This window comes from Bombus pyrosoma, linkage group LG3, assembly GCF_014825855.1.
Source record: "Bombus pyrosoma isolate SC7728 linkage group LG3, ASM1482585v1, whole genome shotgun sequence".
NCBI lineage: Eukaryota > Metazoa > Arthropoda > Insecta > Hymenoptera > Apidae > Bombus > Bombus pyrosoma.
The window spans coordinates 15,119,559-15,136,916 of record NC_057772.1 but is presented as its reverse complement, the minus strand read 5'-3'; the positions used below and the strand labels follow the sequence as shown (position 1 = coordinate 15,136,916).

At 29.8% G+C, this 17,358-nt stretch overlaps 1 protein-coding gene across 11 annotated transcripts; it reads right to left on the bottom strand.

Annotated features, from left to right (window-relative positions):
• Nucleotides 1-16: 16 nt before the first annotated feature.
• Nucleotides 17-16,362, bottom strand: LOC122565812 (glycerophosphocholine phosphodiesterase GPCPD1-like). 11 transcript variants are annotated; one of them, XM_043722176.1, is made up of 17 exons: nucleotides 16,088-16,362; nucleotides 14,834-14,878; nucleotides 7,628-7,857; nucleotides 7,335-7,546; nucleotides 7,065-7,234; nucleotides 6,793-6,971; nucleotides 6,584-6,718; nucleotides 6,384-6,494; nucleotides 4,586-4,739; nucleotides 4,366-4,513; nucleotides 4,048-4,273; nucleotides 3,360-3,440; nucleotides 2,591-2,746; nucleotides 2,084-2,511; nucleotides 1,861-2,008; nucleotides 1,711-1,786; nucleotides 17-1,608 (listed from the first exon to the last, which is right to left on the bottom strand). In XM_043722176.1, the coding sequence occupies exons 3-17, from the start codon at nucleotides 7,772-7,774 to the stop codon at nucleotides 1,478-1,480; spliced, it is 2,502 nt and encodes an 833-aa protein (XP_043578111.1). In that variant the 5' UTR covers nucleotides 7,775-7,857; nucleotides 14,834-14,878; nucleotides 16,088-16,362; the 3' UTR covers nucleotides 17-1,477. The 11 variants fall into 11 exon arrangements, with proteins under 11 accessions (XP_043578111.1, XP_043578106.1, XP_043578114.1 ...); XM_043722182.1 differs by having other exon boundaries at nucleotides 1,497-1,639; XM_043722171.1 differs by having other exon boundaries at nucleotides 17-1,786.
• Nucleotides 16,363-17,358: the final 996 nt, after the last annotated feature.

Here is a 17,358-nt window from a genome sequence, read left to right as displayed (position 1 = left end):
AAAAACAGACACAAGATTAGAAATCTGAAATATATATAATGTTTATCAGTATTATACACTTGAAGATTGTAATGCATTAATACCTACGTGTGTCAGAATTTGCAAAATTCTACAAATGTATCTTAATTATAAACTTGTCGAATCCCGATTTATGTATGTTTATTAACTGGTTTATTATAATGCATAGCCTCTATGACAATAGAAAAGATCAGTAACCAACCCCCTTGATGCACTGTACACGTGCATTTACATACGTGATCCCATAACATATTTGTGGTATACTTCTCTAACCATCAACAGATATTCTGTATATTGTTAGAATCATAACGATTGATACAATCACTCTCTTTAGTTGTATAGCGTACTACCAATGCGGTATAACGGTATAAATTATCTTCTCTGTTCAAAAACTTTGAAAAGATATTCGCGTGCTATTCATTTTGTCACTGATGAGGTTATCGGATAAGATTAAGATTGATCAGGCATAAAAGTCTGGGCAAAAGAAATGTTATCTATAAAGCGAATGAATGATCTTATTAAATTTTACAATTGTACTTATTTGTCAAAGGAAATCAAATAATTATTTGTAACAATAACCATATTATTATTTAATGTGGAAAAAAACGATTTTTCTTTCCTTTTCTACAATTATACTGATTTTATATTCGCATATATTTCTTTTTTTTTTTTTTTTTTTGATTTAATAAAGGAATTTTTGCTTTGTTTTTTCTCTTAATTCATATTGTAAAATATTTTGAAACATAAATAAGTGAATCTGAAATATGTATATTTATGAAAATTAGTTATTGGTAGCTTTTGTCTACATTCAAAGCTGTTAAAGACAAATCGCATCGTTCTTTTAAAAAATGTTTTTGATAACTTATCACAAAAAAGTATACACTCGTGACATCATGCATTTATCAGTGTTTCCGTTCAATTTGCATTTCTTTAAATTAATGTTTAATTAACAAAGGAAGGAATATATATAAGAGGGGTGACTTCTTTCTATGAACTAAATGAAATATTGAGGATATTTGTACTAAAAACTTGCAACTCCTGTATTCATCTGCCATAGACAGAATAACAAAAGTTGACATCTTTTTCTACAGCTATTGGACTTGATCAGCATTAAAAAAAAAAGGCCATTGTATAAAGTAAGTAAGACATAATATAAAATGGACAATTAAGTCGATCGATTGCAGGAATGATAAAATGACGTGAAAAATACAATCGGTCGTCTTTCTTGTGCATTATATGAATATATTCTGTGTAATGGCCGTTAAGGTGATCCAATTTTGCGGATCTAGGACTGTTGGGAAAACCAGAATTGTTTAACCCCTTTAGTGTAAGTATTATAGTAAATTATAAGTTACAAAAAATTTTCTTCGGCTTCGTCCTTCCTTTTGTGGTAAATCTTTTTCTAGGTAGTGTCTTCTGTGCCAAACCACGACATGAATGGCCTCCTAAAGGAGAAACATCAAAGACAGTCTTTCGCAGACTCATCCTCTCCGCAAATTTCTGGTAACGCTGTCGTTTGGCCACATACTAAATCTGAGATACTTTTAGCTTTTACCGAGTGGCCGAAGGATTTTGCACAAACGCTGAAATCTTTTGTCATTTCACTGATCTCATTGCTCTCCTGATGGTCACATGTACTTGGTAATTTAATGGTTGACATGGGATATATATTATCACCAAGATTGTTCTTACCAAAAGATGCGAGTGAGGATGTAGTTGACGTGGTTGTAATCATGTTTCGCGATTTGTCGATCTCCATGTAGTATTCCTAAAATAAATTAAATTGTGCTGTTCGTTTTTTCCTATATTTATAAGAATATAAATATTAGTACTACTACTAACCTTCTCCGTATTCAAAGAATTAGTGATTTGAGGTTGCGGTGCACAACTTTGATTACACTGTGCCAAAGCAATTAGTGCCTTTTGATTTTCTCTTGCATCAACCAAAAATATGCTTTCTTTGACTTCCTTTGCGTTGTATTCATCAATTCTACAGATAATATTAAATAATTATAGCATATCTTTGTTCATACGTAAATAATTCACGTGCTTGAAGATTACTCACTTATCATAAATTACTGCATGCAAACCAAGTTTCTTTAAATGTCGAATTGTATCTTTATCATTATTGTCATCTCCCCAGCAAAAAATGATTAAACCAGCATCCTTTACAAATTTAACTTGTGACGGATCCCTAAGAATATCTTCGGTATGGACATTAATTCCTAAGATATCAGCTGCTAATGCATGTCTAACAGCCATTGGTACAGTTTGACATCTTGGATCATGATAAGTAGGATATTTTGAGGTAATGCCTTGTGTCAAAAATACTACCGGATACTTATTTTGTTTAAGACGGATCATGGCACAAATATCTGGATTAAATGATGAGAAAACGATTTTCCTATCTCCTCCATATTCTAGTACGACTTTCAATATAATATCCAAATATAGATTGAGATCGAAAGGATGGTTAAGTTCGAACGTGCCATCCTGTGTATATAGATTACGATTTCCGTAAGAAAATAATAAAAATACTAAATAGATAAAAAGATAAATTTATTACTTTTACCTTCAATTGCATAGTCCACTTAATTTCAATATTACATCCGACATGTTGTTCTAATTCTTGTAATACGGTCTGAAGCGTCGGAAAAGGCTGGTGATCTTCTAAATCCTCATCGAAAAATTTTGGATTCTTTTCTCGACCTTCAGCCACATGATAAACCTGTAAGAAAATTTTATTTTGTAAAGGATTTATAAAATAAAGCACTTCATCAACGTAACTCTGTTAGGTCATAAAAAATTGGTAAAAGTAGTACAATGTTTGACGTAAGAGACTTTTTTGAAGCCAAATAAAAGCAAACACTCTGGAGTCATGTGAATATATTAAATATATAATATCATGGAAGGCATGATATTATCTACATGCTGTGATAATGTGATTTTTTATACATATTTTCGATGAACAAGTTCGCGCCCCCGTGCGGAGGCAAATACGCACAGTCAGAGGGGAATGAAACTGGTGAAAGATTATTAAAAAATGATCTTTAAGATCTTTAAAGCATTTTTGCAAAAAGATCATTTGGTGATATTATATAATAGGTAAAAAATATTTTTCCATTGAATTTACATACTTTGATATCTTACAGTATCAAGATTAAGCTTTTAATCCAAGCATAAAATGTACGATATTGTGGTACAATGATGTGGTATTAAAAATTAATTTTGGTTGGTTTTAGAATAAATTTTAAACAGGCATGCATCGAGTTTTTTAAAATAACTAATTTGTTATATATTTTGGCGACGAGTTAGGCGGCGCAAGCGGTATGAAAGCTCACCAGTTGGTTAACCCCCTGCTCAGCTTTATCAACGAAATACAGCACCTTACCCAACGAGTCCCACCACGGGTAATAAAAATCCTGTTGAATATTAAAAAGAGAAAAGTACGAATAGGTATGTTACACCTATAAATTCATGATTGCATGTCTGTGTATCTACATACGATACAATCCCTGAAGTAACTGATTTCTCCTTTAATACAAAAAAGGACATAAAAAGCAAGTTATTAATACGCGTAGCAGTTTTAACAAGCCGCATTCTATGTGATTAATGGTAGATGAGAAATTATATTAAATGCACCTTATTAACTTTCTAATTGATTATGTAATTAAAAATGTATAGTGACTTATTATTAACATTCCTTAATAGTTAATGAAGTTAATGCTATAATATTCTTACTTATTTTTTGTGCACACAATGTTAACTATTTAGTTTATATTATTCGTGTATTAATTGTTAACAAATTAAGTGTAAATAAGGTTTTTAAAAAGTTCTTCATGTTGTTGAATTGTGTATGGTTTATAATAAAATAAAAAAATAAAATCCATTAAGTATATGTTGAAAATATTAAAATCTGTAAATAACTGTAAAAGTGAAACTATGTATATGATGTCAGTGAAAATAGCATAAATTATTCAAGTTGAAATATATATAGAATCAAAGTAGTTACATATTCATAAAAATTACCTTCAACAGATGTAACTGCTCCAATGTAAGGTCCTTAACAGGTATTTCCAACATATCCATAGCTTCTATTTGTTTCTTGCGTTTTAACGAAATAGATACATAGAAATCGTGGTAAATAACCGGTATATGGTCTTTAGACAGTTGGACGTCAAATTCAACCATATCAGCTCCATGGTATGATGCAGTCTTTAAAGAAGCTATTGTATTTTCACGTACATTAGCACAGCTATAAATAAATTGCAATATATAAACTTCAGCTCATCTAAATGATTTCTAAAAAATGTTATCTTTTTAATAACTTTAAAGATATTAACGTACTTTTTTGTTTGAAAGGATGTACCCAATCCTCTGTGTCCTACATCCAAGCCAGACCACCGTTGTTCCCAATGTTTTGCATATGAAATATTCATATCCCATGGATAATCCGGAATTGATTTTATCACAACATATTCTACTGTAAGTTGTCCTAAAAAAATATATATATATAGCAATCATCAATAATATTCAATACTAAAAGATAAAAAAGACAATACTATACCAATAGGTCTATGTTTTGTGCTTGTAATTGGTACTGTTAGAAGCCCAACACTGGATTGTAATGTGCTGGGCAAAATGTAGCTGAAACCGATATGACTTGGTGGTTCTCCTGGAAAACATCTTGAGCTGTACACGTAGTAGTCCACTAAGTATGCCTGGAAAAACAACTTACTTAATATACATGGAAAAATACTACTATTTATAACAACACCAAATGCTTGCATCAATATTTTTTGCTCATCCATTATAGAGCTTGCCTCAACATTAATTAACTCCAATGATCAAGGAAATATGAAAAAACTTTTTTGTGAATATGTATCTCTAATCTGAGAAACAAGTAAATTAGAGATTCTAATGAAATGTGGTAAAATTTTATGGCAAATTATTAAAGATCCTTGACCACTAAAAATCGTAGGAATTAAACTATATCATTAAAGACATGTGTACATCTTTTGCTTTTCCACAAAATTCTGTTAATTCTTTGGCAGATTCAAATAATTTGTAGGCAAAAGCAACAAATTACTAATGAATGATAAAACAAAGGGCGATAATTTATTTCCTACATAATCTAGCAATGAACCAGACCAATAATTGCCAAATGCTGTACTCTGCCTGATGACGCGTATCCCGCAACACCTGCCGATCATTCATTATTAAATTTCGATATCAAGTCTGCAAGGTTTGTAATTCAGATTAAGAAGATTCTGACAGCTTAGTCTGGTATTGGCCGCGCAGCGGTGTCACGTACGGTACAGTAGAGTTGGTCAGAGCTAGAAAATATTAGTAGTACACTAAAAGGATATAGGAGTGATGGGAGCCTCACCATTTTCGACGCACACAGATGGATATGAGGTGTGACAGCGTTGACATCTCTAAATTCTTGGGGTTGTTTAGGATGGCTACAACTCACGTAAACCGATTTCGTACAACGAATAGAATGCATAATTTACATGATAAATATTGTCAAAGTCCGATATTTTAGACTATGATAATGCAATGCGCTTTAGAAAATTTTGCGATTTACGAAAGATTAGCCTAAGGATAGGTGCGGTAGGGCAAACGACAATCAAAACCATCATATCTCTGTGTGATGTCATGTGACACAGATGTAAAGTGGTAGACGATGCTTTAGCATCGATACATCAGATTGCATGTTAGCATCATCATTTGCACCAGAGGTCTTGCTTTGTACAAAGCTGACGGTTGTCTTCGTTCCAGGCCAGTGCGCGTGACATCGCTTCTGGTTTCCAAGGAGGGCAATAGCTGCTGAACAAGTTTAATTATCTTTTACCAAGTAATTTGAACAAGTCGCGAGAGAAGACGTGGCCGGCCTACTCGTGGTCTACTGAAAACTCACATGGTATGGTCAATGCGTATCTTTAGTGTGTCTAATTTTTTATACGAATTACCACTAGTTCGTAATTTATTGCTCTGCCACACCTACAATTTTTATTAATCTTTCTCATTCATTATTTATCTGCCATTTAATAAAGATGTACTTTTGTCATTAAAGTTAAGATGTCAAATCAAAAGAAGACATATTTTGTTCTCTGATCGTTTGTATGTTTTTACAGTTAGCTTATATATTATTGAAGACAATGCCTTCGATGTCTCCATCTGTAGACCTATCCACGACGAATAGGCTGGTTTGAAATAAGTATTGGAGATCTACCCTATGTACATAATACAATGTCATACAAATTATAAGTAATGCAAGCAATAAATACCAACCAATGGTTATTCATTCAGTTGTGTATTTACTATGATTTCTTGATGAGGCACTTCATATGATTACTTACGATAGTTTCAGGATATCGAACCGCGACATTGAAGATAACAAATTCGTCTTCATTATAAGCTCGACCAAATTGCTCCTGTATCTTGAAACGAGCTTCTTCATCATTCATTGCCTAAAATTATAACAAGAATATATTATTATAAAAATAAATATGATAATCATTGATTTCTATAAAAAAAAGCGTAGTAGAATTATACATACCGCAATTTCTGTAATACTAAAGGCAGGTTGATCAACAACATCTTGTGTATCCATAGAAAGACTATCATCTACACAATCGCCACCGAATTGTTGCAATTCTAAGGAATTGTGCCTAACTAGATTTACAGGTGTCATCTAAATTAAAGAAGATGTGTTCTAATTCTCAATTCTTAAATATTAATGTACAAATATGTAATTTTAAAACACACCTTAATGTGTACTTTCCTATTTTGTAGTCTATTCTTCCATAATTTAATTGGATTATTAAAAAGCTTAAATTGTATCACAGTTTCATCGGTCAACCAGCCCCGTTCAATTTTACAGTAGCCGTTGTAATAACCGAACTTATCTGGATCTGGCAATGTGTCACTAGTAAAATTGCTAGATGCTGTAACAAATTCTTTTACTTAATATTGCAATTTATAATAAAAATATAATTTTTTAATTAATTAATTTATATAAAATATACTTGATTACATACTGTTCTTTTTGATAAAGCGTGGTGTCATATGAGTTTCCCATCTACGAATGATAAGAGTTTTGGCCGAATTTTTAGTACCATTAGATTGACAGATGACAGCAACAAAATATCGGAACTCTACATCAGCATCGATGGGAAGTGCAACCTTTTGCGAAAATATTTGTCCACCTCTGAAATTTACAAATTTCATTTATTATATTTTAATTAAAGTACATGAAAAATAAAATAGTATAAATCATCATGAATATCTAAATGTTTATCTTTACTTACTCATCATCTACATCGCCAAATGACTTATCTCCAGCATTGTCATGTATATCATCACTATAAAACTCTCCACTACCGTTGTTATCAAAAATTGTTGGAGAATCCCGACTGCCATGTTCTTGTGACAACTGAATTGCCTGGTTGTGATTCCAAGCACCCAGTTCAGGCAAATTACCCACTACATATAAGACTTCACTCTTTTCTAATTTATGTACCTGATAAAAATTAAAAAGAATTGAAGTTATTCTAAAATTATTGGTTTAACCAGTAACAATACTAATATCAGTACTAATTACCTGGACTCTAAAAATCCAGTCCCTTTTAGATCCTCTCATGTCTGATGTATGTTCAGTCGCCACCTCGATGAAGTTAGTCTCACGTGGTACCTCTTGCTGCTTGTATTGCACCCCCTCTTTGTTCTCTATAAACCATATCCGCTGCATATTACTATGTTTTCTTTTCTCACTGTTTTTCTCTTTCAATTCTCTGTGTTTCAAGGTGTGTTCAATTCACATCAGCTAATTTTCTGTAATAAGGGTCTTATTGTAAGGAAGATTTTAGAATAGCAATCATATGGGATAATTATTAGATAGATATAATTTTTATGAAAATCGATTTCTGTAAATTCCTTTTATAATATATATTATTATCACTTTTTGATCAATGTGAATAATTTTTGGAATCTAGTAAGCATTATCAAAATTTCAAGACAACACTCAAATGATTATGTATACAATTGTTAAATTAAATTTCAAATATGAAAAATATTGGATTTTTATACATTTTTTAAAACAAAGCTTTCAGATCTTTAATATATGTATATTTCATGTGTATATTGTATGTACATATGTATATTATTTGTTTTACAAATATACATATTTTTAATATGTTTAAATCATTTTATTTATTTATTTAGAGTTTATAGATTTTATTAAAATGTTATTAATGTTATGTTTACTGGGAAGATTTAAACATGATAATATTAAAACAAATTATAATATATAAGATAAAACACTGTGTTATTCAATGGTGTACAACCTTTAAAAGTGAAAGCAGGAAAAGACGAGAGCTTAAAGAAATAAATTTAAAATAATATAACATTTTGTGATTAATTATTAAGAATAATTTGATTACCATATATCTAGAATTCTTTTTTAATGCAGAAATTTTTTCATTAATAACGTAACTTTATATAAAATAAGCTTTATAAAATATAGTTTGGGAACAAAAAAAAAAAATAATTTTACATTTCGCATATTTTTAAAGCAGTTATAGATTTCTGATATTTTACGAAATTGTTTGCAAGATAATTCCGTTTGTATTAATGCATAACAATAGTAGATTATTGTAACATCATAAATACACGAATACATTTTGCGCTAGTAAAATATAGCATAGTACAGTACAATGCGATAAAATATAGTATAAAAACTGCACCAGCACACACCAATACATGAAACAAAAGCGAAACATCTAGCACTCTTTTTTCAGTAATGAAGACAATTTCCAGATTATTCAATAATAAATTCAATATTGAATCTGGAGAACACATGTGTCAAGAGTATATAAATATTAGCAAATGTGAAATAATTTCTGTGTCATATCATATATGAGTTTCGTACAATGAACAAAGCAAACCTCCTAAGTTGTTGTCAAATCACGATCATACAGATATTTTCGTAATTTTAATGGGAAAACTACTTATATGGAAATACACTGATGTAAGAAAGTTTGAAAACAGCTTTTAAACAACATGTCGGAAACGAGGAAAAAATAGAAAAGAATTTCGTTAGTGAGAAAGATGTGAAGATACTGAATCTCTGTCTCGAATTGATTTTGAATATTAAACGACAACTGAAAATTGTTAGTTTACCTATTATATCGAAAAAGTTCGGTGGGTTTTACTCGTAAAGTTTGATTGGCAGCGTGGTATTCACCTCGTACAAGAATGCGTGTTATTTGACGAATGTCCAAGGCAGTCGCTCCATATTTTTTAACGAATTTGTCATAATTCGTCTCTTCACAGCACAGCACAACTATTTTAACTGACACGAAACAACTTACACGAGTGCAGCACTACACGTTACACCGCAGTAGTTTTTCTTGCACGAATGAAGTAACGGTCGATTTGGCAACGCCGTGAACACGGAAGTGACGATAACGATGGCTCAGTAGAACCTCCAATTCAAACCGATTAAATTCATTGTACTTTGAGAAATCTATTATATACCAATTTTATTCAAAAATACATATGCATTAGTAGTAATATTACTAACTGTACTTCTTAGTAAGTCAAAAGTATTTTATACGATGCAAATATATAGATATTCTTACTTAACTGATCTTTCACAAAATTTCGAGTAGTTACTTCCTGTCCGCCATACTGTGGCCAATACAATAAACGATATATTTATCGAGTAAAAGTAATCTTTTATATTATTTTTCTTCTATCTATACTTTTGTGCAATATTCCGAAAATAGGAATTTTTTAATAAACTATTTCGATACGGATCGTTGTATAAAAAAATAACATTTGAGTTTCGATGTCGTACCAGTTCATCTCCATTATTCGCAAAATTTTCGACGCCTCTTTCACATTCACTTGAGAGCTTCCGTTATTGCCATACACGGTATGCAATAAATCAATGTTCAACTTTCAAAGACTTTCTATCAGAACGTTACATTTCCATTGCTAAATGCAATAATTTGCATACATCAATTTTGAAAGACATACATACACTATTGAGGACAATTCCTATAAAACGCGCTACGTAATTTCGTTATCTTAGCTGGAGGTATCGGTATATGTGTAAGGATAGATGAAAATCATACAGCAGCATTTAAGGTTCTACTGTCTTTTCTATTTGGTATAATAATACCACTTGGTATAATAATCTTTTTGTTCCTTTATTTCTTTTTGTTTTCTCATGAGCAGATATAGATATGACAAAAATGTCAACACATTCGATTGGAAGAAGGGTAGTAGTGACAACAGGAAAACACTCGTTAAAAAATTGACCATAGGGGAACTAGAATAAGAGTAGCAACGCATTAAAAGAGGAAACTACTTGATGCAAAATGATGTACCAATACTATAATTACTTATCTTTTCGCAACTGTATACAATAAGAACATCAAATTAATTACAACTGATAGCTATATGTATATGAATCAAGCACAATCATTAGCGTTTCTATTTGGTTTCCAATATGTGTTTCAAACATTAGAATGTTCTTCTGATTTTTTTAAATATTTGGATTAAATATTTTTAATTACCATTTTTGTCTATACAAAGTTTGATTTTTCTAATTATTTTATTTAAAATAATAAAAATGTGACAATTTACATTGCAATATAAATATAAGAACAGTAATATGAACATATCTGTTAAAGATATCACGCTACGTTTTAATGTTTTTAAAAACGTGTTAATAGAACATATTTTTGCTAAATCATATGTTTCTTGGATTACATCTTGGATTACACCCTAGAAACAGATGTAACACTGTACCATATTAGAATATATAATAGTCATGCAATGCCAGACTTGGTTCGGCTTCGAGGTTGACTATTGAAACGTGAAAGGTGTATAGGCGTCATATAGTAGTATATAAACTTAAGAATCGTATAAAGATAGAATCATTTGTTATCAAATCGTTAAGAATTGCAATTTGTTGGTTCTAAATAACTTAGAATTTGTTCCTGACGATTATGAAAAATATTCGTGATTTGACTTGCGACTTGGTGAAATAAGAATAAGAAATTATAATTAAAAAAGAATTATTAAGAATAAGATTAAATTTCTCCTTGAAATTTATTGTTCTATTTGCTTTTTAATAGCAAAATTTCTTCATGACTAATAGCTAATATGTCTTATATATCAGAAAATTACATTCTTTTCATACCTGTTATTTTGGAACTTCAATTGATAAGTGAAGAAAATATATACGCAACATCGTTCCTTTTCTTTTCTTTGATTTATTTGCTATTTGTAACTATAAATTACCTACAATTATAGCTATAAATAAATTTCGTGGACAAAGTATACATTTCTTAAAACGAATGTTTTAAAATTTTTTTGTTTAGATATAAATAGAATCTATATCCTAAAAAGATATCCTTAATCCTGGCAAAACTATCTACTACAATACTTTGAAATTAATTATCGTTAAGAGAAAGTATACTTTACTCTGGTATTACTATTGCAACAAGCAAGCAGTAGATAGCGTTTCTATTTGTTTAGCTATTAAATCTTGAGTTTTTGATTAATATAATATTAATCTGATAAATACAATATTTGATTTATGCTATATGGATAATATCGATCATTTTCATATTTAATATACAAAATTACACACCTAGTTAATATCTACACATCTCTTATGAAATATTTATATTTTTCAGTTTATATTATTAAAATGTTATATATATTACATTAAAGATCGTATATAGAGTCATTAAAAATCATAGGTATCTTTGAAAATTTATATTTTACGTAACCAGGAAAATCTGGATCCCAACTTGCGAGCATTTATACTTAGAATTTCTACTTGCCAACACTTTTACACGTGTGATGTGTATTTTTTAAGGCCAACGTAACTTGATGAGTTGCAAGAAATTGTCTTAACAAAAAATATTTAAGAAAATATAATTGCGCAACTTCTTTTTTAAAGATTCTTTCAACAGAACTTAAGGTTCAATTGCTTGTGGCGCAGTAATGTATTGGTATAAATGAAGAAATCAATATCATTCCTTCCTCAAAGGTATTTGTATTATACCTATTAAACGTACTCTACCATATTAAATATAACATTTCTCTTATAACATTACTCATAATTAATTCGACATATAATGCATACATTTTTTAATTTTATGAATATTGTATTTTCTGGGAGGATTATTTTTACAGAATCTAAAAAAGAACTATCGTGGGACGTCATCCATTTTTACGATACAAGAATTATAATTTAATTTAAGCAATATGTTCTTTATGTGTTTATTAATTTATCGTATATGAAAGTTTGAGATTTATTTATTGTTCAGCTGATAAATCATGTATGAACTCTCGACTATACGTATGATAATAATGCTACATTACTTCAACTTTCAAGAAAAAGTGAATTCACAGAATGTAAATCTATTTGTGAAAACATTTTTGCTTAAAAGACGTCCAACCACGAAGTAAAAAAATATTTTTAAAGAATTATTTAAGTCATATCTTTCATAGTATTTTATATTTATTTGATAGAAGTGTATCGTTGAAACATTATACTATTCTGCTGGTTTCTAAGAATGCTTTTACTTTTTGCGGTATAAAGGAACATTACGATGTCGGATATTATTACGTATTTAGATAAATGTATAAATACATAGCTACAAATATTTATCAGGTGTCATTTTTCTCTCTACTTTGTTTTGTTACGATTTTAGTTTTCTCAAAATTAGATGTTTGAATTATCATCATTTATATATTAATTAATTAATATATTTTTATTATTTATATACAAATAATTCTTGAAATGAGTTCAACGACATAGGAAACAGTAAATGTTCAAGGTCTCACAAGGTCGAGAACGACAAAAATAATCTAGAATATTTGCAATGTCATTCCATTGGATAAAAATATCTGTCTCTAAAATGATTTTCAATTTCAAAAATAACTTTCTTGAATCCTGTAAATTACAGCTTTGATATATTTTATTACATTTATGTATTTCAGTAGAAGAAGTTTTAAGAGAAATCGCGAATATTTAATAATTCAAGTGTCCTGTATAGAAATCTACGTATTTGGCTGCAAAGCGGCAATTTTTTAAAAATAAGTATTCTGAAATAGAATTTAAACTGGATATGTATAACGTCTATTATTTGGACACAGTTCAATGTTTCTTGAACACTGTTGATTGTTGATCACTGAATTCAAAATATAATTCAAGACAAAAGAATATCGTATAAAGAAAATTCTAAAAATAAAAAGATAATGAAAATTACATATGTAGTTAAGGATAGAAGTTCTATATATTTTTATAGTTGATAGAACGATCGCATGTGTTTGATCAGTTATTTCAGGATTACCCTGTATAACTTTGTTCGATTTTTCGTCAAGGTTTTCAGCGATTATTGTTTAAATATTTTACCTTTTATGATTCTACAAAAAGTATACTTTAAAAGGATTCATTTCACTGCTTGTTTTTAGCAAACAAAAAATTTTAGTTATGTATCTGAGAATTTATTTTCATTTCCTTTTAAGTGCGATTTTCATCATATAGTCCATATTAGACAGAATAATGATCAAGTGTTGTGAAAGTCATGCTAAGTTACTTATCGATCTGTTCAAATCATAGATATATATATATACTGGTGCACACTTAACAAAGATGTAAAAAAGGCCGCTTAAAGAAACAAAACTAAGCATGCAATTATTCCGATGCCATTGTTCTATTACCATTGACACAAATACACTGCACTTGTAATCGTTTATACATCCATTTTTTCATTACTTTGCTATTGTTGCATATTGTTGCATTAGCGCTTAAATAAAAAAACACTCTATTTCTTTTTCTACAAATAACACTTCACAAATAATGTTTCGCAAACGAACACTGAAAATATTTTTTTCTCAGGCTTCTATTTCATTGCATGATTTATAACTATCGTGATCGATTTAAACATTCCATATCAATTATTCAGTGGAAGATCAAAATTACAAGCAATCATTGTCACATCTAACCAAACAGTTGCTCATTAATTAATAAATTATAGCGTATATTTTAAATTATACTCACTATTATTATTTGTAACATTAATTTTTTCTTATCTGAAAAGTTTCTCTTTTTTTGAAAATATTTCATTAACTATTTATAATTTAATAAATTATATGTATTATTTCTTTTGTATTGTGTGTTATTACTATTGTCATTATATTATAAACATCTTTGTATTAAAAGACATATACATTTCCTAGGGATACCAAAACGCCATCTGTCCATGATTTTTCTTGGATCGCCATGTTTTAAGGTTAGAGGATAAAGCGCGCGTGACATTGTTAATTCGATTTGAAAGTTTTTCTGTACAGTATATAACGCTAGTCGCTCTTGTGCAATATTTACACGTCATGAAATTGCACATTCTCTTAGCACGACGTACGTCATTTCACAGTTAGCAGGGAAATTATGAAAAATTATACAAAATTAATGTACATAAAAGACGTACATTGGTATGAAATTATTTTTATTTTTATTTAATGTGATTCATTTAACGTGGTTATGAAATCCTAATAATATACAATAGACGATAATGAAGTTCTTTCTCATTTCTGTTTTAATATATCTTCTATTAAACCAATATCAACAAAATACATCTACCATGGTGTATGTATATGTGACACTGATTTAATCTACCTAGCAACAATTAGTTTGCATACGTATTATGGAACAATTCCTAGCAATTAAAACCGGAAAATAAAAGCTGAAAAAGTTATTTGTGACAATTACTTGAAATCATACCTCGAGTAGTAAGGAAAGTTGTTTAACAAAGCAGTTCTTGTTTAACTAGAAATAAAAAGAGAATGTGTTGTAAGGTTCAAAGTCCATAAAAAAAATTGATCTATTTCTCATTCGTCATTATAAAATCCATAGTTACATCACTTATTTGTCGCGACATTTAATTAACTGAACTAATCAAATTATTGTTTAATTCGTTTGATATAGAAGTAGAATTGTTTATAAAATTATTATTGTTACGCATTGTTCGATGGATCACAAAATCGACAATTTCATTTTTATTCGTGGAATCTTGCGAAGTCCAGAAGATTTTAGCTTGTATTAGTGTATCTCTATTCCTCGAATCATTATGCCAGGTTGAGCAATGTAAAACATTCAGCCGTATTTCTTTGGTAACACTCACTTTAGTTGTTATTTTTCAACGAAATCTCGAGGCAATTTCGTCAAAAACTGCGTAAAAACGGCGAATACGCGTTGTACGATAAGCAAGGAAAGTATAAAAAAGATGTTTATTTATAAATAAGATATTGAATAATTTGTTAGCTATTCCTTTTCCTGGAAGCAATATTTCCCTAATAGAGCCCTTTAAATATGACATAGACGAAGAATTTATTAAAAGTAAATTAAGATTATTCTCGTTTACACAATGTATGTATATGATATAATTGGAAATTTTTACAACGATAAATCGACACGCGGCTGTCATATTGACTCATCGACTGCGAACTTTCAGTTTATTGTAAAAGGATTTATGTGATTTCATTGTACGGTTTCACGTATGGTTTCGTAGTGGCGAACAGAATCAATCTAATAAAGATCAAATCAGTTAGGTTGAAAACTGATAGGCAGTAGGGAAATATGTACATTAGTCGAGCGATCGATTCGAGAATTTATCGTTAACGTTCGATAAACTATGGATTTGTTCGTACACATTACGGATGGGTTTTCATTTCACGATCAAAGAGTCTAACTAAGAGTGAGTTTCGCGACTCTAAATGTCGCCAATTACAACACGTGATAAACAGGAATCAATTTGTCGCTTACAGTCGGTAGGAAATAACTTGGCTTTTGACTTTAATGTACGAACGGAACATGTGGACGATTAATCGGCGGGGTTAGCTTTTTGGAACACACCTTGAAGGCAAGTTGACGCAATCACACGGTCTGTCACGTATCAAAAACCAAATGACCGGAAAACATTTCCGTGACGATATTGTTAAGGGTAATAAAGTGTAATGATACATCATTGCTACTCACTAAGTTTTGTCACGTGTACTGTATCAAGCTCTTCTTCTGGTGGGTATCATAGCAAGTGAACTAACTATAAAAAGTAGTCACACAGTGTTTCACAGACGAATATATAACGTGTGCGCACATCACGATGATAAAATTTCTACAAATGTTACGAACACAATTATAAGCGAGTAACAAAGGCAAAAAGACAAAGAAAGAGGGAAAGACAACGATTTGCTTAAACACAACAGACAACCTTTGCCGCCGTCGAAATACTACTGACTGTTGGAGTCGGATTTCAATCAGGTTATGCAAACCCTACAAACCCCCACTTTTCTTTTCCTCTTGTATACCTACGCACGTGACTCTCCGATATGGTCAACATCTATGTATGTAGGCTCGTGTATACATATGTATATATGATGTATGGACGCGTCACACCATTTTTGTAGTACACGCGCACTATATTTTGGACTTTATTTTATATTTTTTATACTTTCACATATTTTATTTTAATATTTCATATAACTATATTTTATATTTTGTATAATTTTATATTTTAACTATCTATCGTATGAAGAATTGCAATTTTTATTCAAATTAATTGTAATTTATTCTACATTAAGTGTAAAGTAGGGAGAACTATTAATGCATAATAAATTGTTTATTTGCAACTTTAATGCGTTAGTGTTAGTGTATTACATTAATAAAGGAAGGAACGAACATTTTCAGAAGAATATATCATATTAAAAAAATGTTTAGGATGGGATATTTGCAGAATTATCATTTCTTTATAAAGAAATATTTTATTAAGAATAAAATGAGATAAATAAGCAACGAAATGTTAATTACTATATAGCTATTTCTTCTGAAATGATTGAACTTTATTTATGCAGGTGCAATTGTACTTATATGTAACATTATGTAAAGTGTTTGTCGGAAAAATACTCACCATTGATAATTAACGATCAAAAAGTATTTTATAAATCTATAACCTTGATATAGGGAATCATTTAATTTGTACAATCAAAATTCGTAGGTTAACTAATTCAGAGATGAGGAAATTAGAAAGAAATGACTATTATTATTTTGTATTCTGTTTTATATAAACTTTATTTACAATGTATAAAAATTTACAAAAATAAACTGATATACACACTATCTAAAGTACACTAATACACTACATAAAGTCATACTTTTTTCTATCTAATCGCAGGATTCTCGATTGTTTAAGTGTTTATATAATTTGAAGTACATCTTTCACAGCCAATTTTCGATTTTTATCTACTTACCTA